The 23,154-nt window shown below is 35.9% G+C and overlaps 1 protein-coding gene across 4 annotated transcripts in view; it reads right to left on the bottom strand.

Moving 5' to 3' along the window:
- The window catches only part of ARHGEF28 (Rho guanine nucleotide exchange factor 28), a 3,217,901-nt gene that overhangs the window by 604,908 nt on the left and 2,589,839 nt on the right, over positions 1 to 23,154 (bottom strand). For all 4 annotated transcript variants that reach the window (XM_044063941.1, XM_044063943.1, XM_044063942.1 and 1 more), the window contains one exon: positions 1,575 to 1,630. In XM_044063941.1, the coding sequence (XP_043919876.1) occupies positions 1,575 to 1,630 (56 nt within the window). The remainder of the gene's footprint in view (positions 1 to 1,574; positions 1,631 to 23,154) is intronic.

The following is a 23,154-nucleotide window of genomic DNA, read 5'->3' as shown; positions in this document are numbered from 1 at the left end:
AATTCACTCTTAAAAGAAATAAAAATATAATAATAACAATGTTCAAAGACCATCTGTCTTAACCTTCTTATAGTTATATACTTGGTTAAATGCTCTCAGACATGTAGAGTAAAAGCAAAACAAAAAAAACTTTTTTCTTCTCTAGACATTTGCAGCAAACAGATGCTTCAGTTTTGACAGCAAATGCACCAAAGAACATCCTTTCACATGTTGTGCCCATCAACCCATCTTAGCTATGCTCCTGCTCTCAGCAGAAGTTTGCAATGAACATACACTCCCTGGGATTCATTAACGCACACACTAAGTGTACACTGTTCTGAGTGAACAGACAACACAAGCATAACTCGCACCTTCTCCTTCCTAATTTTAGTTTTTCTACTGATTTCCTTGCAGCTTTACATACCGAGGGGGATTCATAAAGGTTACCACAAAGTGTAAACTATATTTACAATTGGTATAATCTTTCTGAGTGACTAGAAATCACAAAAAATGTGGTAGGGATGTTCTTGAATACAGATCGTGTACACTTAGTGTAGGTGTTACTGAATCTGGGTCATTATCTAACGTGCAAGTAAATCTGAAAGACTGCCTTACTATAGAATATGAATTCAAGTGCTGTACAGATGTGGCATGAATCATACATACACTTCACTATGCAGTACCCATATTAATACCTTCTCTTTCTTTCTATGGTCCTGCAGCATTTTTAGAGGTTTAGAAAGCATAACGAATGGTTTTGAAACCTCTAAACTCAGTAACATCATCAACCAGCATGTCTTGAGTGCAGTGCTACTGACTTCAGTGTGAATATTTCTCATGGGCTTCTGTACCCTGTAGATAATGTAACACGCAGTACATAATGTTACATGCCACTGTTTTCTGTCCTGGACCTAAGTCGTGGGTGAAAAAGGTCTTTAGAACAGTCTACCTGTAAACCTTAACTCCAGGTGTTTATCATAACCTGATTTACACCTTTAAGCATCTAATATTGTCAGTTATTTACATTAATAATTCCAAAGTCATATTCAAACTACTGAAAGCTTTCCTCTTAAAGCTTATATGACAGGCAACACGGGTGTGTTAGTACCCGACTTCTATATATTACAGGTAAAGACATAACTGTTCAAATGCTACTGTTATAATTTTGTATCTTTATAGCTCTATAAATTTTCCAGCATCTAGAAATACTGAATTGTTTAACCTCGCATGAAAGTTCTCATTTGCATGAATGAAATAATACTGACAGTATGCATGTAGCTTGAGTGGTTACTGAGGTAGTGTAAGTTGTTTACAAAACATTACAAAATTATTAACTGACATTTTTTAAACCAAGACTCTAATGAATGCTACCAATGTAAACATGAAAACTGACGTTTTCCATTTACTCTACGATAGTTAACACTTTTGGTTCGAGAGGTATAGACATATGTTTAAACTTTGACAACATAACTGATTTTTGTCCAAATGTTTTAGATGCAACCTTTGGAAGTTGGAATATAGCATTCTAGAGTACACTGGAAGGAATTTGTTAATACAAAAACGAATAAATACATTTGTTATCAATGGATATGTACCTTTGTGCACAGAAGAAGAGAATCCTTGCAGCCTTTATGTACAATTACAGTGCAGTCTGTTAAAGCAAACCAAAGAAAACAGATACTAGTTAGTCTAGGGAATGAAAACTGATTTTGTTCTTCTTTATAGCTACATTTAACTAACATCAAACAAAAAGGCTAGCACATTTTGAGCAAAGCATGTATAAGTGTGGGAATGCATTTTTCAGACAGCAAAGTTTGGCATGGTGGACACAGATTTTTATTCTGTGAAACAAATTCTTACTTTATTGAGACTAATGTTACTTATCTGATACATGAAGCTTTGGCTTAGTACAGCTAATCTGCATGCCTGAATAACAAAGTGCATATGCTTCTGTGTGCAGACACAAACACATATATACCTATAATGCATGAATGAATGAATTTATAAATAAATAAATAGACTAGTGCTACACTCATGTTCTGATGAAGTCCTGTACTTTACAGGATGAAAGTGCTCACTGTTGTAAATAAATGTTGTTGAGAGTCACTTTAAGTTTTCTTGAGAGACAGAAGTATATATAATATATATCAAAAAACCAGGTATAGGCACTCAAAAACAAACTAATAAATCCAAAGAAAGTGCCTAGGTCCGCTTGTAGGTGTACCAAACGACTTTATTTCACAGGAAGTTATGTCACAGGAATACGCTGCTTCATAAAAGCAGCATGCATCCACAACATATTTTTTACAACATTATGAAAGGTCAGTTTTTGAGAGCATCTACGTACAATCCCCTAGATAGTAGTTATAAAACTGAAGTGAATGAGTTGAGAAAGAGATTTACAGATAGGGAATATGATCCAGAAGCAATAGAGAGGGTAATTGCTGAAGTTGATGAACTGAGGTCTACGATAGCTAAGCCCTACTTTGCAGAAGGGAATCAAGGTTTAGAAATCCCTCAATCTTTAGAGAGAGTAACAGTAAGACCAGTCATGACGTATAGTAGGGACACTAGAGTGATTAAAGAAATATATAATAAACATTGGGGGATACTGTCATCCAATAGGGAAATTGGTGCTATAGCAGGGTTTGAACCTAGTTTTGCCTTCAAAAATAAACCAAATCTGAAAAGATTGTTATGTAACCCTAAAAAGGTGCATAAAAAAACATCTGATAAGGTGGATAGGAACACAGTACCTTGTGGTAGTTGTAACCACTGTGGTTTCATTAATGTAGAAACCGTGTTCGTTCATCCTGTTACAAAGTATAGGTTCTATTTTGATACCAATACTGATTGTAACAGTAGAAATGTGGTTTACCTTGCGAGGTGTGACACATGTCCAGCCTTCTATGTAGGCAAAACTAATAGGAGCCTTAAAGAACGCATAAGGGAACATAACTACAATATTCGAATAAGTTCAGAAGTAAATGCTCTAGCTAAACACCATCAGACATCAGGACAGAACCATATGTTTAAATTTAGTGTCCTACAGTATATGCATGTTAATCCCAGAGGGGGTGATATTGTCAACTTGACCCTTGAAAATGAAATGAGGTGGATAATCAGACTGAAAGCTGACGAACCACCAGGGTTAAATGATAAAGTACAAGTTAAACCCATCTTAAAGAATAGAAGGGTGTATAGACCCTAAAGTGTCATCAATATTTTAAGAAATTGAAATTAAGTACTGTAAGAGAGGGCTTTTGCATAAGTTTTATATGTTTTTATATGTTTTAAATATATGTTTCTATATGTCTTAGTATATGTCTTGTAATACATGAATTGCATACATTTTTATGAACAAGAGATATAATTATATGAGTTGTTTATTGTGTTTTAAAATGAAATGTGAGTTTAATTATCTGATTTGAAAAGTGTCGAACCAATCACAGCACAGTTGAATGTATTTAATTGTTTGTCTTTGAGAGCTATTTTATTAGTCTGAGGAAGCCTATTGGCGAAAGCGCTCACTTTGTTATCTGGAATAAATTGTGTTCGTGGAATTTTAAATATTTGGACTCTCATTTTTGAAGTGGTTTGCTGACTTCCAAATTGAAATATTGAACTGTAAGGAGTGTCTTTAGCATTTACAGGACGTGCGTGCTTATGGTGAATGGTGTATTCTGTTTTAGGTTTGACACGCTGTTCCTGATCTCCGCTTGGTTGCTGTGCATTTTTGGTGTGGCATTTGGTTTATTTACGTTGCAGCATCAGGGGAGAATGGCTAATATCGACGACTCCAATGTAGAATTGGCGTATGTACCTAACGTAATGGAGAGAGACGTTATCAGCAAGGGTGTGCGACGCTTTCAAGTTTGCTTGGGAAGCACGGAGAACGTATTGTTGGACTTTTCACCGAGTATTGGAAGGAATGATAATACGGAAAGAGGAGACATTTCTCTGGAGCTTACGAAGGACTTACAAGACTTTGAAACAGCGTTTATTAAGTTAAAAAAGTTACAGGTACAAAGGATGTATTTTGAAGCTTGCTTATATAAAAAAATTATACCACGTGGGCTTCGCATTCTAAAAATGCCCACTTCAGGGAATAAGTTCCCTGACTTGTTATACAAATGGCAACAGTTAAATATGGAATTAAGTTATAACTATATGCGTTTGTTAATAGATTATCATACACCTGAAGAAAATTTGTTAAAAGAAATGGTTAATGAATGTTTTGATAATCTTGTAAGAAAGTATACAACTGCTGATTTAAATCCAAAACTTGAAAGAGTGTTAGATGACATTATGTTGTTTGAAAAAAGGATGCTAGAACAAAAGAAAGTAAAAATAACAAGGGATGTTAGAGATTTTAGCAATAACAATGTGTTCATGTGGCCTAAAGAACAATTCAGTATGAATGAAGCTAACAGGTCAGAACAGCGACGAGGATATTCATCGCATGGTGCTGTTCTAACACGTACAGCCAATTCTAATAGTTTAACTACTGATATGAATGTTAGAAAGGGTTTAGGACACGTTGATGAAGGAAAAAGGATGCCCTCGGTTAATGTTAATAATAATAGACATATCTCTTCAGAAGGAAATATAAATACACAATCTCAAGAAGCGACATCCAGTTCCTTAGTAGAGGGAAATAAGGAGCTGTTACCCTTACAACAGAGTTATATAGAAGGTGAAAATGGCCAAGGTAATGAATTAGTTACCACTGTGGAGCCAGCAGTAAGGTCTAAGATATTAACAGGGAGTAATACAGTTGTGGTACCGAAAGGAACAGGAAATACCCCTTTCCCCATAGTACAAGACCAAGGCAAGGAACAAAGGAGGTCAGGGAGCAGGGGCAGGCACAAAAGAAAAGGGTCAGTCGAGGATTATCAGGGACCAACCCTAAAAAAGATGTGGGAGAGACTCCCTCGCTAATAGTTAATTTATCAAGTAGGAACTTGAATGAAGCTGAAAAACAGGTTTTGAACAAGGGCCTAAGCTTTATACCCTCAGGAAGGGATGATGTGGTAGAGTCAATAGTGAATATGAAATTATTCACGAGGAACTTACAATTAAAATTAGATTTTGGCACATCGGAAGCTGGAAATGTTGTACCTAGGTTCCGTACAAATAGCACTTACATCCCTCAATTATGCCCCACTTTAGAGGTATTTGAGAGGATGTTGGAGAGGGATATACATGACCATTTTATAACATACCAACAAAAGGGCCATGGACGTAATCTAAATTATTCTCAGAGATGTGCTTTAAATGCACTAAAAAGTGATGTCACTTTAGTGATTAGACCAGCGGACAAGGGAGGCCCCATTGTTTTGATGGATGCAACTGACTATAAAAAAAGAATGGAACATCTGTTAAGTGAAGATAGGTTTTATAGGAAGATAGATATGGAAGATGTGAGACAGAAAATAAAGGAGGTTCACTATATGTTGGATGATTTAATTATGTCTTTTAGTATCACAAGTGAACTATACAGTTATTTTAAAGTGGATAACCCTACATTACCTATTATTCACGGACTACCAAAGGTCCATAAGTCTCATCAGAATCCACCGATGAGACCGATAGTAGCTGGTCAGGGATGGGTGACCGAACCCTTGTCCGTTTATGTAGAGACAGCCCTGAGACCGCTGGTGAATGAGAATAAGTTCACTTTAAAGGATAGCAAACAGTTTTTGCTAGATTTATATACAAGTATTAAGGACTTGGACGTAAGTACTGAGTATCTATTAGTGACGTTAGATGTGGTCAGTTTGTTTACCATGATACCTAATGATATAGGGGTTCAGTATATTAAAACCTACTTATCCACACATTCAGATTTCCTAAGAGTGAAAATTGACCTGGTTGCTTTATATCTTGAAACGATATTGAACAACAATGTGTTTGTTTTTGGAGAGGATGTATATTTACAAAAGGATGGCGTAGCTATGGGCACCTCTTGTGCCAATAGCTACGCCAACCTAGTTATGGCCACCTGGGAAGAACAGGTTTTGTTTGAGAACCTACTTTATAAGCAACATGTAGGGATGTACCGTCGATTTGTAGACGACCTGTTTTTTCTGTGGATGGGGGGTACAGAGACCCTAGAGAGGTTTGTACAACAGTTGAATGTGTCAACTGGTTTCTTAAAGTTTACTTTAAATTTTTCAGAAGTGAAGATCTCATACTTGGATGTGGAAATAACTAGAATGGAAAATGGGACATTAAATACCTCCATCCACAGGAAGTTATGTCACAGGAATACGCTGCTTCATAAAAGCAGCATGCATCCACAACATATTTTTTACAACATTATGAAAGGTCAGTTTTTGAGAGCATCTAGGTACAATCCCCTAGATAGTAGTTATAAAACTGAAGTGAATGAGTTGAGAAAGAGATTTACAGATAGGGAATATGATCCAGAAGCAATAGAGAGGGTAATTGTTGAAGTTGATGAACTGAGGTCTACGATAGCTAAGCCCTACTTTGCAGAAGGGAATCAAGGTTTAGAAATCCCTCAATCTTTAGAGAGTAACAGTAAGACCAGTCATGACGTATAGTAGGGACACTAGAGTGATTAAAGAAATATATAATAAACATTGGGGGATACTGTCATCCAATAGGGAAATTGGTGCTATAGCAGGGTTTGAACCTAGTTTTGCCTTCAAAAATAAACCAAATCTGAAAAGATTGTTATGTAACCCTAAAAAGGTGCATAAAAAAACATCTGATAAGGTGGATAGGAACACAGTACCTTGTGGTAGTTGTAACCACTGTGGTTTCATTAATGTAGAAACCGTGTTCGTTCATCCTGTTACAAAGTATAGGTTCTATTTTGATACCAATACTGATTGTAACAGTAGAAATGTGGTTTACCTTGCGAGGTGTGACACATGTCCAGCCTTCTATGTAGGCAAAACTAATAGGAGCCTTAAAGAACGCATAAGGGAACATAACTACAATATTGAATAAGTTCAGAAGTAAATGCTCTAGCTAAACACCATCAGACATCAGGACAGAACCATATGTTTAAATTTAGTGTCCTACAGTATATGCATGTTAATCCCAGAGGGGGTGATATTGTCAACTTGACCCTTGAAAATGAAATGAGGTGGATAATCAGACTGAAAGCTGACGAACCACCAGGGTTAAATGATAAAGTACAAGTTAAACCCATCTTAAAGAATAGAAGGGTGTATAGACCCTAAAGTGTCATCAATATTTTAAGAAATTGAAATTAAGTACTGTAAGAGAGGGCTTTTGCATAAGTTTTATATGTTTTTATATGTTTTAAATATATGTTTCTATATGTCTTAGTATATGTCTTGTAATACATGAATTGCATACATGTTTATGAACAAGAGATATAATTATATGAGTTGTTTATTGTGTTTTAAAATGAAATGTGAGTTTAATTATCTGATTTGAAAAGTGTCGAACCAATCACAGCACAGTTGAATGTATTTAATTGTTTGTCTTTGAGAGCTATTTTATTAGTCTGAGGAAGCCTATTGGCGAAAGCGCTCACTTTGTTATCTGGAATAAATTGTGTTCGTGGAATTTTAAATATTTGGACTCTCATTTTTGAAGTGGTTTGCTGACTTCCAAATTGAAATATTGAACTGTAAGGAGTGTCTTTAGCATTTACAGGACGTGCGTGCTTATGGTGAATGGTGTAAAAGTGAAAAGGTACCAGAAACAAATCAAACAACTAGCTATAAATCTTAAGTAATTACATGGTGATTCAAACACAGACAAGCCACCAATGATGAACAAACATTTAAGGCAATTTCAAAGCACACTAACAATCTAAGAGGAGGGCCCTACCAGTCTCATTTGTCAGTGCCAGTAAGATGTGCAGAGGAGATAAGACTGGGACGAGCTTCCAAGGCCAGATATACAGTAGGCAGCAGGTAACTGAAATGCCACCAACTTTAAAAAAAACTGCTGGAAGTATTTCTTCCATCTGCTTTTGATGTCTTGTGGACTGATAACTAGGTTGTTGCTGGTATCACTTATGAACAGTGTATGATGTCTCTCTTTTTTATCATTCTATCTTTGGGTTTGGAATACATAAATGTTTGTGTAATATTAGGACATACTTGGATTTTGTGACTACCATGCAGTCAGGCCCACTGGCAATTGTGGTCACATCTCCATATTTGTGAAGGACCACATCAGGCCATATCACCTTAAATCAGATTCTCAGAAAGCAACAACAGAAGTTAAAAGAATTCCTACACAGGACAAGTTATCAACTTGTAGACCAGAAGTAGGCAGCTTGTATGTCCCTGATAATCATGTAAGATTCCTAAATGTGCTCAATGAACTCCTTACAAACAAGAACTCCATCAAATTCCCATGATAAGGTAGTTAACAACCCTACTAGAGGGCATAATATTATTGATCTGGTCTTTACAAATATAGCATCTTCATGCACTATTCTCATATTGTTTCTTCACCATTTAAGTTGGACCTTAAATCCTGAATGCCCCAGAACTGAATATCTATGAAGTTAAGGAATTCAGACATAGTAACCTCATCAAATTCTATAACAAGGTTTCAAAATTCAGTCACGGCAGCATCAGCTCTGATGATGACACAGTAGGGAGCTTCACAAAGTAGATCAATGCCCCTTCAGATAAATATATACAGCTGGTAGTCCCATTCAGAATAAAACAGAACTGGAAATTTAAAGAAACCTCCATGGTGGTCTTTCAACATAAACTACAATAAAAGAAAAAAAACTCCATAAATTATATAGCAAATAAAAAAATCATATTGAGGCTATATGAATTGAGATATTACTAAAAACTTGATGATGACTATTTTTGTCTAATAATGCAGCTTATGAACATAGTTTAGTACCTGAAACTAAGGACAATTATTAAGTGCTTTAGCTAATTTAGGAAACTTAGGGAATGACACTCCATACTGCAATGAACTTATTCAAACTGGCATCACCTACTTGGAAAATACAGACATTGCCAATATACTAGCAAACAAATTCAGTACTAATTTTACTCCATGAGTTTCTTTCCAAAGTCCATATTATGCCTGAATCTGTTAACTCCTTCCCCCATTTTGTCATAAGGGAACATGTACTGAAGGTGATTTCTACAACCAAAATTACTTCTTCCATGTAGTCTGACAATATACCTCATTGTTTATTAAACAGCACTGAGTATGCCCCAAGATGCTTCAAACCTTTAAACCTAAGTTAACCAACAGGTTTTATTCATAAGTTTGGTGCAATGTAATGGAGATGCCATTCCATCAAAGAGACCATAGCACTGATCCTGGGAATTACAGACCCACCAAACAAAGTTTCATATGAAGCCATGGAACATAGTGTAACTGATCTTATAATCTATGAGATCACAAATCTCATTAGATTTGACCCACAGCAGTTTGGTTTTACAAGGGAAGATCTTGCCTATGAATAAGGCTAATTACTTTGAGAGAGAGTTAATTAGGCTGTCTGTGGTCATGATGTTCACGTGATATTTCATGTCTTGGCAAAGTCATTTGACACTATAACCCAACCTGGCTTTGTAAGTAAGCTTAATGCTTTAAAAACATAGCCCTATGTGGTAAGTTGTATAGCAAACTGTCTAACAGACAGAACCCACAGAGTGGGAGTGGCAGCTGTGACATCAGAAAGCAAGAATATAAAAGGCATTGGGACCCCCCCTTTTCAATATTTACTTTCTTAATCTCAACAGGAAACCAAGACAGATGGCTAAGTTTGCAGATGACTGCAAACTGACAGCTAATGTCAAGTCCTGTTCGGATACATAGGTAATTAATTGGTGTACTACAAAATGGGCTCAAAGTAAATGAAAAAAGTGTGATATTGTCACATTTGAAAGACCCCCCCCTCTTGAAAATATACCATAGACAATACCCCACCTTAGAATGAAAATATTGTCAGGGACCTTGGATTATGGGTTGATAACTCCTTCCGTTCTGTTCATGAGGAGACAACAGCAGTCAGAAAATCCTTCTACTTAGTGCAGCTAATTGCAAAATGGATTTCATTGAAATCTAAACAGGTACATTTTCCTTATTATTTAGCATTAATTAGACCAATTATTGAGGGCAGTGCCCACTTTAGAAGGCATACCAAAGAACTAGAAAGTCCCCATAGATTCCTAACTAAGAAGATCAAGGTCTTAAAAGACAGTGAATTACCAAGATAGACTGGATGCACTATACTTTTATTCAGTATCCTATAGATTCTTGTTAGGAGATGTATGATTTGCTTTCTGTGTCATTAGAAACCCAGTTGTTCTGAATCTCTGGTATATTTTCAAGTGTAATAGCTTTACATATACCAGAATCAGGGATCTAAATCTTTACTAGAAGATCAATAAAATGTGAAGAACAGAGTAATTAAGCAGCACCTACTCCAACTCGAGAATGGAATGTTCCTGCAAAGCATTGAGATCTTAAGCAGTATTGGCCTTCAAACAGAAACCAATACGATTGGATGGGTACTCACAAATTAAACTTAGGCTTGACTGGTCCAGCCCTCCTAGAAAAAGGGGGTGCAGTCTAAGGATGATTATAGGCAAGGAATAAATAGTCAAGAGACTCAATTACCTTGAAATTGCTATGAATCAACACTCTTACACTCTGAGGACTCAGAAGAATTACACAGACCACTAATAAAATATCCCATCATCTATAGTCAGACTGACCATGTCAAAATGATGCCTCAAAATGACAATGTAGAAACCTTTTTGAATGTCAGACAAAATTGTCTCTGTGCCAGCCTGCATGTTGACTTCTCTCCATTTAATAAAATTTAATATGAGCCTCCAATGATCTGACAAGTTTTTCTTTAATCTAATCGAGTAGGGTAAAATTTCTCTAACCTTGTCATCACAACTCTAACAAATAGCTTGCTGTTTACATTATATAGTGAAATGGAGAGAAAATATCATGGTCTCTTACCCTTGGGTAAAACTGTGACCATCACATCCAATACAAGATGAAGTAATACATCACATTTCATTACTTAGCTAATATACATCATGGGTAGAACCCCTTTGTGCCCATTTGCTTTTCCATGACTCTGAGTAAGTCACACAATCAGGGAATGCTCCCAAGGTTGTCCATGAAAAGGAGTTTGCACCTATTAGGTTTACAGAAACCTCACAATGTAGTTTTGACTCGTTAGTTTGACACACTATGATACTTTCTTTTTGACTGAAATGTGCCTACCATAACATGAAACATCTTCAAGATATAATACCTAGTTGACAGGTGAGTTTTTTCAAAGAGATGGCATCAGCTTGGTTTTCATATAATTGTTGGTGAAGAAAAATATTTTGACTTACTCCACCCCTAGGGGAAGTGTAATAACTTTATTACTCTCAAATGTGCAACTATAAATAAACATTACACAAGGTAATACTACAAGAATGAACTCTTAAGTAATCTAAAATCATCTGGCTAAAACAAAGGTCACTACTTTAGCCAGCCTTCAGGCTATATTCATTATGCTTTGATGCCAATAAGATTTTCTCCGTATCAATTCCTTACGAATTTCTTTTCTTACTGTACTGCTGTTTTCTGTTTGCAGTCCCAGGTCCATAATTGCCATTTCGTAACTCTTATCCCATATTTTGTCTTTCATCCCTTAGTTTAAACTCTTCTAATATTTTACATTGGCTTCTTACTGTCTCTGTTTGATAACCGCTTCCATAATGTTTCCAAAAGTACTTATCTAGTGTGAATTTCATTAATCATTCCTGCTTGTTATCATTATCTTTAGTTTAGCACTTATCTAGTGCAAATTTCATTAATCATTCCTGGTTGTTATCATTATCTTTAGTTTAGTACTTATCTAGTGCAAATTTCATTAATCATTCCTGCTTGTTATTATTATCTTTAGTTTAGTATTTATCTAATGTGAATTTCATTAATCATTCCTGCTTCTTATCATTATCTTTAGTTTAGTACTTATCTAGTGCGAATTTCATTAATCATTCCTGGTTGTTATCATTATCTTTACTTTAGTACTTATCTAGTGCGAATTTCATTAATCATTCCTGCTTCTTATCATTATCTTTAGTTCAGTACTTATCTAGTGGGAATTTCATTAATCATTCCTGCTTCTTATCATTATCTTTAGTTTAGTACTTATCTAGTGGGAATTTCATTTATTATTCCTGCTTGTTATCATCATCTTTAGTTTAGTACTTATCTAGTGTGAATTTCATTAATCATTCCTGCTTGTTATCATTATCTTTAGTTTAGTACTTATCTAGTATGAATTTCATTTATCATTCCTGCTTGTTATCATTATCTTTAGTTTAGTACTTATCTAGTGTGAATTTCATTAATCATTCCTGCTTGTTATCATTATCTTTAGTTTAGTACTTATCTAGTATGAATTTCATTAATCATTCCTGCTTGTTATCATTATCTTTAGTTTAGTACTTATCTAGTGCGAATTTCATTAATCATTCCTGCTTGTTATCATTATCTTTAGTTTAGTACTTATCTAGTGTGAATTTCATTAATCATTCCTGCTTGTTATCATTATATTTAGTTTAGTACTTATCTAGTGTGAATTTCATTAATCATTCCTGCTTGACACAGTATCACACCAAATCCTGCTAAACAAACTAAACCAATATCATCTATCTAATTCCACTCTTACCTGGTTCCAAAGCTACTTAACTGACAGGTACCAAGCTGTGAAATGGGAAAATTCTCTCTCTCCTCAGCTGACCATAACTATAGGAGTCCCACAGGGTTCTATCTTATGACCACTACTATTCACAGTCTTCACAAATGACCTCCACACCTCCACACAGCATGCAGCTATAATTCAGTATGCAGATGACACTACCTTAATCTGTGCTGCACAAAACATTCCCACCCTCCTGCAAACAACTCAACTAGCATTCTCTGACATTGAAAACTACCTTACCAAAGCCCAACTTATCCTCAATCCAAAGAAAACTCAGCTTATGATTATAACCAGTTCTAACAAAAACACTAACAGTCAATTCACTATCTACTCCACAAATGCTACTCCAATTGCTCCAGTGGCACAGGCTAAGCTATTGGGAATAACCATAGACTCCCACCTAAAATTTGATAGTCATCTGAACTTAACTATTAAAAAAGTACATGCCAAACTGGGGTCACTCTACCGTATCAAACCATTTCTTACCAACAACACACGATCAGCCATTGCTCGCTCCCAACTTCTATCCACCCTACTCTATGCATCTTCCACTCTGACTAATCTCAACAAAACTGAACTAAGCAAAATTGAAGCTTGCTATAACAGAATTGCCTATTTTGCTGCAAATTGCTCATATAGAACTCATCACTGTACTGCTTTGAGACAGCTCCACTGGCTTGAACTGCCCAACCTCCTAACCTACAATCAGCTCTGCCTCTGTCATTCTATCTATTACCTCCCCAATAAGTGTCCTGCCCTCAAAAACCTAGTACAACATCACTCAGCCAAAAGGCCTCTTAGATCATCAAGTAAACTACTACTAGAAGTCACCAACAGCTACAATAGCTTTGGAGATGCACTATATAGTAGTTCAGTGGCTAAAAAATGGAACTCTGTCCCTACTAGCATTCAAAACACATCATCCAAAGCCTCCTTTAAAGACCTCATCAGGCAACATCTCAAGCAAAGCTGGCAGTGCCATGATTGCTCCCCAGGCTAGTGAAAGCGGATAACATATGCATACTAAATCTAGAGAAATTTATAATAGTTTTTCAATCTTACTCACAAACACTGGCTAATCTACAATGTATGTACTGTACCTGTGTACTATGTATGTATTCTACCTACATTCCAAAGTTTAGCTGTACACCACAAATCTATTACTTACCTTTATTTTTAAAATTAATATCTTTTTTGATTGTTCTCTCCACTGTAACTGTTTGTGCCGCATACCACTGTAAAAACATGTCTCTTGTAATTTGTGTGTATACTGATTATGTCTAAATAACTAAATGTGTCTGTAATTTTTCTTTGTGGAGCTTTTCTCCCCGGGCCTCTGCTGAAAAAGGGCCTTTTCAGCTCAGTCAGACACCCCCGGTTAACAAATGTAAAATAAATAAAATAAATTGTTATCATTATCTTTCGTTTAGTACTTATCTAGTGGGAATTTCATTAATCATTCCTGCTTGTTATCATTATCTTTAGTTTATTATATTTTTCCACATATTTATGTTTCCAGCTATTGGGCAGAAAAGCAAGCACAGTAACAAATATAAATAAATAAATAAACAAAAAGGTATTTTTTTTTTTTTACAGAAAGCAATTAGAAAATAAAGGAAAAAGAAATAATAATTAAGAACTATGGAACTATGGCAGGTGACTAAGCAGCGAATGCTACCTCTTAACGTTTCTAAGTTAATGACAAAAAATACGTTTATCAGCAAGACGTAGTAAAACATTATGCAGTGAAAGTATCAAGAAATCATTGTCAAAAGAAAAGAGGTTATAATCAGGAAGGGATTCCATATGACATCACAATAGAGCATGCTGTCTTTCCTTTTTTTCTTTTATTCATCTGATGTACACTACACTAGTGCAATTGTGTCTAGTGAGCTGTTTCATTTAAGTAGAGCCCTGGAAGCAGCTGTCTCAGAATCTAACTTGCTCACTCACACTCACACAATATTGCAAGTCAAAACAGGGAAACTAATCAAGAACTGCAGACTGAAGCTTGTTAGTAACTTCATTCTTTCAGTGCTGTGTTTAATCTTCAGAGCAAACTCCATCACACTTGCTTCACTCTCTAACCTCAAATGCTGCATATGTGAGTAGTGACTGAAGAAAAATATCCTTCCATTTCAAAGACATCTGTGTTTTTTCTGTGCTGTCACAGTTTGTGCAGCAACATTGAATTCACCTAGCCTAGACAGACATCTTCATTCATTATGTTTAATACGGTAAAACCATTTATTTTGTGGTGTCTTTGTCAAGGCTTTAATACTTGACTGGTAAACATTATGCCAGACAGGCCCACATTTTTCTCTCCATCTGTCTCTCTCTGGTTGTCTGTCCCTCCCTTTTATAAGAAGGAGGGTGTGGCTTCCTCCTATCATGGTAGATATGTATCCTCCTTCAGGACTGCTGCTATACTGCATCTTTCAAATACCACAGCAGTCATTACTGGGCACTATATCACATGACTCCCCTCCCCCACAGCTCAGACCTGGGGGAATAAACATTACTAACCAGACAGATTGCACCTTCAGTGGCCATAAATTCCTTGGTAGCAGGCTATTCCCCTAGTTGTAACAATATTTGGCAGTATGTACTAATTGGGAAAAGCATCATGATTGCTCATGCTTTACACAGTTCTGTTCTCTGGCACTTCACTTTTCTTCTGGTAGTGGAACAAACTCTGGCTTTAATGCATTCCTTTTTTCAGCTTTAATTTCTCTATGCTGAATGGAATAATGGGCTACACTCAAATTTAGCATGGAGGTAGCTATAATGACATTCATCAACTTAGAAAGCAGCACAGGCAACCACGGACTTTGTAAGAAGCCACTGTCCACTATTGTAAAAAAAGATAATAGCAGTTTATTGTACACAAACAGTACAAATGGTGAGCACTTTCACTATCGCTTCATCAGACCTTACACACAAAAAACAAATGGTCTGCTTTTATACTGATGTCAATCAATTAAACCTAGAATAGCACCATTCAATTTTAAAGTTATAACGCTAATAAAACTAATAAAAAGCATGACAACAATCAGTAATACAACACTATGCAGACTATTAAAACCACATACAATACCATCTGTGCATCATACCTCCCATAATAATATTAGTGACATAAATAACATCCAATATAAGCTAAAAAATGTTCAATATAAAACATTCAGCATAAAATACTTGTACATGGTTTCAAAGGAAACATCTATATAAACTAATGCAAGGCAATACTATATTATTAATTAAAAATTACTGAAAAATAAAAATAAAAAATAAGAAAAATAACTCAACTAACATTACTCACCTAACTTTGCACCCCCTTGATTTCAATACCGTTCTCAACTAAGCTCTCTCATTGAGACCCTTCCCACAGTCAGCCCTTAATCTCATAATCCAGCCCATCTCCCTCTTTTCAGTGCCATTTCTAATATCTCCCCCACGTTTAATGGGCTCTATAACAACTATAACCCTAAACCTAAACCGATGTTCCACACCATTTACCTTAATATGCTTAGCTAAAGCATTGGTGGGTGAATTGATCCTAATGGCATATAAATGCTCCCTAATCCAAGTTTTTAACTCCCTGTTAGTTTTTCCAACATAAAATTATCCGCAAAGACCACATACGGCTAAATACACCATATGTGCAGTGTCACAGCTGGCCAAGACATGAAACTTAAACAACTGTTTAGTCTCTGGGTGTAAAAAACTGTCACTAGTGTCAATGTAAATGCAAACGTTACATTGACCACAGGGAAAGGAGCCAAAAACATTCCTTACCTCCTTATCCTTATAACGCATATGATGACATAACATGTTCTTTAAATTAGGTTTGTTCTTAAAAATAAACTTGGGCTCATCATCGACCAAGGCTCAAATATCAGTGTTTGCGGTCAGGACTCCCCAATCTCTATTGATAATATCTGACACAATCATATTATCAACAGTGAAAAACTTGGGTATCCTAATTTCCATTGGAGCAGATGCTACTCTGCTAGACTCTCCACTCATTAAACTGGAAAAATAGGGACTAGCCCTATCCTGTCTTAACACATCCATATCCAACAACCCTGTATTCACTTCAGCTTCACTATAACCTCAATCAACCAATCTTTTCCTTAGTGAGTCCAGCTCGGTTGTAAAACCCACATCAGACGCATTGAGCCTAGAGGCTCGCATCCCTTGGACCCTTATGATATTCCTAAAAATATATTGTGGTTGCATACTCTGTCTGTGAAGTAGGGTATTCCTGTAACACTGTTTTGTTTTCTGGGTTGTCCAACTGGATTGATGCTCAATTTCAGAGGAGGCCAAGGGAGAAATGCTCACGAACCAAGGTATAAAATATACTATACATAAAATTACAGATACCTGTCAGTAATTAATACATCTTAGTACACTGACAGATCAATAAAAATTATAATGTAATTAAGAAAACAGAGGTATTAAAGAACAATTTCTGACTTATTTCAAAATAGTCATTGTTCAGTTTAATGTTTTATGTAACTCAGTACAAAACACAATATGATAAGTATGTTGGACTTTTTTTGTGTTAGAAAGTCTTACCACCAGTGTATAGACATATGAAGATTTAGCTGAACATTGTATAAGGGTGATATTTTGATACTGAGAAGAACATTTTGAAGACTACATATTAGTCTAGCAGCTAGCATAGAGCATTATTTGTTCCAGGGTTTGATTCCCTCACCCTCCATTTTTCTCCTGTGTCACTCTGAGCAAGTCAATTAAATAGACACTGTTCCTAAGCTAAGTCTGAATAAAGTCCACATGGATTAGTGCTCTAACCAAGGTAACAAATATAAATAATTAAATTATTATTATTTAAATTTTTTGGCTAATGGTTAGAAGTTACATTTTGGATTTTTAAAGTAAAGCTTGATTTTGTTATTAAAAGATGTGTGGTTTATTAAGTCAGTGATTTGCTATGGAAACTTAGTTCTCTTGTTTCCTACATATTTTTCAAGAGGGTGTCTTTGCACACATTCTCCGTCTTTGATCAGCACATTGTTAGTTGATGATGGTGTTCATCCAGGATGGTACATTTCAAGTTGTGTAGTTGGCCTACTGCATTCTCCTGGAAGCACTGTGAAGAAAGCTATGTGGATTTTTATGAAAAGGTAATAAATATAAGGATTCAAAGGCATTTTATACAGTTGACCAGAAAAAGAAAAAAGAAACTCCTCATCTTAAAGCGGAGTACAAAAAAAATTGTTGAAATGGGCATCAAAAAGAAACCTACTCCCAGAACCAAAAACAAAATACGAAGTATTCAGACTAAACACAGAGCTGTTATATTTCTGTACAATAGCTTTTTACTATATAAAACCCATTCTGATAAAATGTAACAAAAACACATAGCCATTTTTTTGATCCTGTTCATTTACAGAAAGGTATTCAAGCTAACCAAAGAACTATACTGTTTTTGTATAGCAACTTTTTGCTAAACTGTGCAAAATGTATTTGCTAAACTGTAGCAAAGATCTATGCAAGCTATTTGCTACAGTTCCTAACATGCAGGCATTAACAGTCATTTAAGCAGCCATGTAAACTGAGATGCCAGCTGCTCAAATGATTACTGATTCCACTTTCAGGGCACCATTGGCATCATTTTTTTTTACCGTACCAACCCTATCTCTCTGACAGTTCGCACTTGGGACAGCTGCTGTCTTTTCCACACCCCTTCCTATGGCTTTGGCAATTCATCATAGGTTGTCATGCATCATTGCACTGAATTTCAGTTAGAAGCTAATATATGACTTATCTTATGTAGAATGCCCAAAATATATCACTACCAAGATGTCAGTACAAAAGAGGCAGGAATCATAGACATTTCATCAGAAAAGACATATTTTTGTCACTGCAAATAAGACATAATGAAAACTTCATGTACTAAGAAAGGTAATGTTGTGCACTCAATATCAGGAATAAGCTGCATAAAAATGTCTAAAGGAAGAATGTCAGTTGTTGTTGTTTGTCTTTCGGCTTTTCCTGGTTAGGGGTCGCCAAAGCGGAACTCCGGTCCGCTAATGATTGGCAGTAGATTTTTACGATGCTGAGTTGCCAGCTCGATGCCCAACCTTCAATGAAGGCACGCCCATTCACGCATGTCTTTCAGAACACCACTTGACCACGCGGAGGACATGCAGACTCCACACAGAAAGCACTGGAAGAATGTCTGTTATAGGTGTATTATGTCGTCAACATATCTCAAGGATTATTTGGAGAAAGCTTTTTCAATTGCTTACAAAGCAGTTTAAGATACTAATTGTATACATATTTCACTGTACAGTCTAGCATGACATAACTGGTTTCCATTTGAGTAGATATAGAACATCTGCTTAGGTTAGGGAATGCAATACATATCCAGAATACATTATCTGTCACTAAAACAAAAGTAAAAAGTCATATCAATTTCTTCAGAAAAGTCAAGATGTTTTATCATTTAATGAATGCTATATGCAAAACTCTACACACAGGTACAGACAATGTGCTGCAATCTATTTCAACAATGTGCTGCAATGAACACTCTAAGCTACGAAATTTCAAAAGGGAGCTGACATATTAATACACAAGTCTCAAATGCTGAATTTCACAGGCATTTTACTACTGTAGTTTGCATCCTACATTGCACTCAGTTTACAAAAGGGGAAGGTATAGCACTTCTCAGACTACCATATAGGTTCATAGGATCATAGGTAGGTACTAGGCTATTGGCCCTAGGGCCTATACAAGCCTAGCCAAAAAGGTACCCTGGCTTTCACCACCCAAGAAAATTATTTTCCTGTGCCCCTGTCGAGCAGAGCCACAGAAGTGATACCTGGGGTGAACTTCCTTTTCCCGTCCAATCATCAAGATTTTTCTTGAAGAGTGCTAATGAGGAGCTTTGTTTGATATAGATAGCACATGTCCAGACTATAAGAATGATGAGTTATCATTACCTCAGAAACAAAAATCACATGTTTCATTGCACAAAGGAACATTTTTTTTTTGTGGTTACAAATCTAATATCATCAAACCTCCTTGTCTGAGAGTAACAGAATAGTGAATTCAAATTCAAAATGGCGTAGAACTAATGGTAGAATAGTAGTATTTATGCATTTTGTAGCAGAGTATCACACTACCATTCCTTAAATGTTTTGTTCAGCAGTCTAAAGGGATGACTGATGTATGTATTGTTACACACAAATGATAACTGATTTAAGATTTTCAAGACATTGTACTATCATAGTAGTGCATTTTGCTTTTTACTGTTATGTTTTAGGTGAGTATATGACTTCTGCTCAGGCTGGGCCATAAAAATATGTCCTGAATATACATTTTACACAGATGTTATCAATAATACTTAACCAGACAAAGCAAAGTGAATGTGACTGCAGTTTTGCCATTACTAAAACCCAGGTGCTGCTGGTGAAAATGTGCTCTTGTCAGATTCAACAATGAGCATCAGTGAAATCCTCATGTGTAGAGTATTAACCGTGTATGCATTATGTAGTTAGGTTTCATATTGTCAAACTCAAACATTTGCTAATGTCTGAAAGAGGTCTTTTATACATAGTTAGCAAATGCATGGTTTCCCTTTGTGATGCCCATGCCCTGGTCCAGCAATCAAGGAGCCTCAATCCTCACCACTAACACCAGTGAGGGGCATCTCAAATAGGAGGAAAGGATAACAAATACACACAGTAAGGTGCAATTTCCCTTAAGAGCACACAGAGATCACAGTCAGTCCAGGTCTGGACGCGCCCTTGCTCTCCAGGTCCCCAATAAGACTCCCCACTGGCACAGCTATACGGTCCAGATCTTGACCTAGTGTGCAAGCTAAAACCTCCAGCACCCTCTCTGTCCAACCAGTGCTTCATGTCCCTGCCCAAGTAGCACACACACACACACACACACACACACACACACACACACACACATACTTTGACAACAGGTTATACAACCACACAGACACTCCTGGGGAAGGCTGGCAAGGGTTCTCCAACTGTGTCCCTTTTTCCCAGACTAAAAGGTAGTACCACTTGCCACCACCCACTAATATTTATCAGCTACTCAAAGGCCCTTAAAAGGGTGTCCAATTATTACTGTGCAATATTATTATCCAATAGGTAACATAGCCCACATCTAAAGCTATTGGAGTGGCTTTGTACAATTTTACCAAATGCATGCAGGCACTCTAAAGAACTTAAATTATGTCTACAAAAACAGCCACAGTTGAAAGGGTTTAAAAATATTTAATAAGTAGTCAAAACACAAGACAATACTTTTTACTACACAGTGCAGAGTTCAGAGATCACAGAGGAATACTTAAAATAATTCAGTAATGCAGTTCTGACATCACAGAAAAACACATAGTCTAATCGTTCTAGTTTCTAGCTATTTCTAAGAGAAAACACAAGTCTAAGATAAACATACATATAGAGCACGACAATGCTGAGTTGGATGATGAAGACAAAAATGCTTAATGCTCTCTGATTCTTTCTGTTTTTAAAATCATATTCCTGGTTCACATTACATCATTCTTCACACTTCCCTGGGTTCCCAGGCTAACAGGCTACATTCTTTAGTAAGCTCACACTAGGTCAGGAAGGAAAGCCATTAAGTACATTTATGCATGCAAATTCTGGCCATTAACTATGGCCTTAAAACAATAGCAAGAATTCCTTCATCTAGACTGGCCGGAGCCGTGTTTACATCAAAGAGTGACAACATACTTTACTTGGTCGGTAGAGTGCACTGTTGTTACATTGTTTTCAGTTCCACATGTAACACTATTTTTACCATTTAAGATGACAAGCCTGTGGTTCACATTAATATTTACAGATGGCAGAATTATCTCCAAAATTCTATTTGGCTAGGCTTGCAGCCTTCATCTATCTTCACCCAATCTTCACACTTGCATTTCTATTTATCAGTAGTGGTAGGTATATGAATTCACTTTAGGGTGAGATAAGCAAACATTCCTGGTCTATATCTTTATTTAGTTGTTATTGTACAATTCCTAAATATTCCACCAGAGAAAGCAACATTTTGTGATGCTAAATGTGACATCACCACTAACAAAACCTTGAGTACAAAGAGAAAAATGTGTGGAAATCAAATTTAGTATTAAGCTACACTGAAATCTCTAAACAACTGTTAGTTTACATGCATTTTGTACCAGAGTATCCTATTTTCATTCCCTGAAATGTTTGTAAGCAGTTTCAAAAGTGAAGAAGCATATGGCCTTTATATACAGGTACCGAATACAAAGTTTCATGGACATTTTACTGTCATACTCTGTCTGGCATGATGCATCGTACACAGTTTCAATCAATGGTGGGTATGTAATGTCTCATAGTGAGTATGAAGAAAATGTCCAAAATATAATACAAATAACTTAGCATTATATAAGTAGTAAAATATCTACATGTTTCTTGGATAAAGCAAAAGTTTGGAAATTACAAACTTGTCAATACCAAAATGCATTGTGCTAACAGTAATAATGTGCTGCAGCCAAATTCAGCAATGAGAATGAAAGAAATACCTGCAGAAAAAATATTATTATTTTTTTTTTGCAAAGTAACCTGTTGTCATTCCCTGAAAGCTTTTCAAAAGTTCTCAAAGGGAGACTTACATATGAACTTTTATAAAAAGGTACCAAATCTAGGGCTTCACAAGCATTTCACTATCATTGTTTTGCATACTATGCTGTACTCCTTTTCCATTAGGCATACATATAAGAACTGTTCTCATGATAGGGTATGATGCACATGTTCTGACTATATTCACTGAATTCTCATTACAGTAGACATTTTTTATATATATATATATATATATATATATATATATATATATATATATATACATGCATACATAATTTTCTCTTTCTCTCACTCTCTCTATAAATATATATATATATATATATATATATATATATATATATATATATATATATAGATAGATATTAACCACAAAATCAAAAATGCTGTAACTGCAAATATGATTTAAAAAAAAACACTAAATTTATAGCAGCAATGTACTACAGTCAAATTTAGCACTGAACTGCTCTGAAATTACTATGAGTAGGATGGCAGCCTTAGAGGAGAATTTTGTGAGCATCCTGTTGTCATTCACCCCTGGGCAGCAGAAAGTTTTCTTAAGAAATTGTAAAAGGGAGCTGACATATGTCATTGTATACATATGTACAAAATCTAGACGTTAACAGGCATTTTGCTATCATAATCCTGTAAGCTACATTACTCTATTGTATTAACAGTGGGTGTACTTCTACTAAGGCTGAACCACACAACCCTTGTCCAGGAAAGTATCTTTTTTGAGTTATTATTGCATTGGAGATAAAACTGCTGTATATTTTACCAGACAAAGCAATATTTCTGCTACTTCACACTTGGCAATACCATATACTGAGGGGAACAATTTAC

The sequence above is a fragment of the Protopterus annectens genome, chromosome 2.part2, assembly GCF_019279795.1.
Source record: "Protopterus annectens isolate FY-2018-M chromosome 2.part2, PAN1.0, whole genome shotgun sequence".
NCBI lineage: Eukaryota > Metazoa > Chordata > Ceratodontiformes > Protopteridae > Protopterus > Protopterus annectens.
The sequence above is the reverse complement of the archived record's forward strand: the minus strand, read 5'-3'. Positions and strand labels throughout refer to the sequence as shown.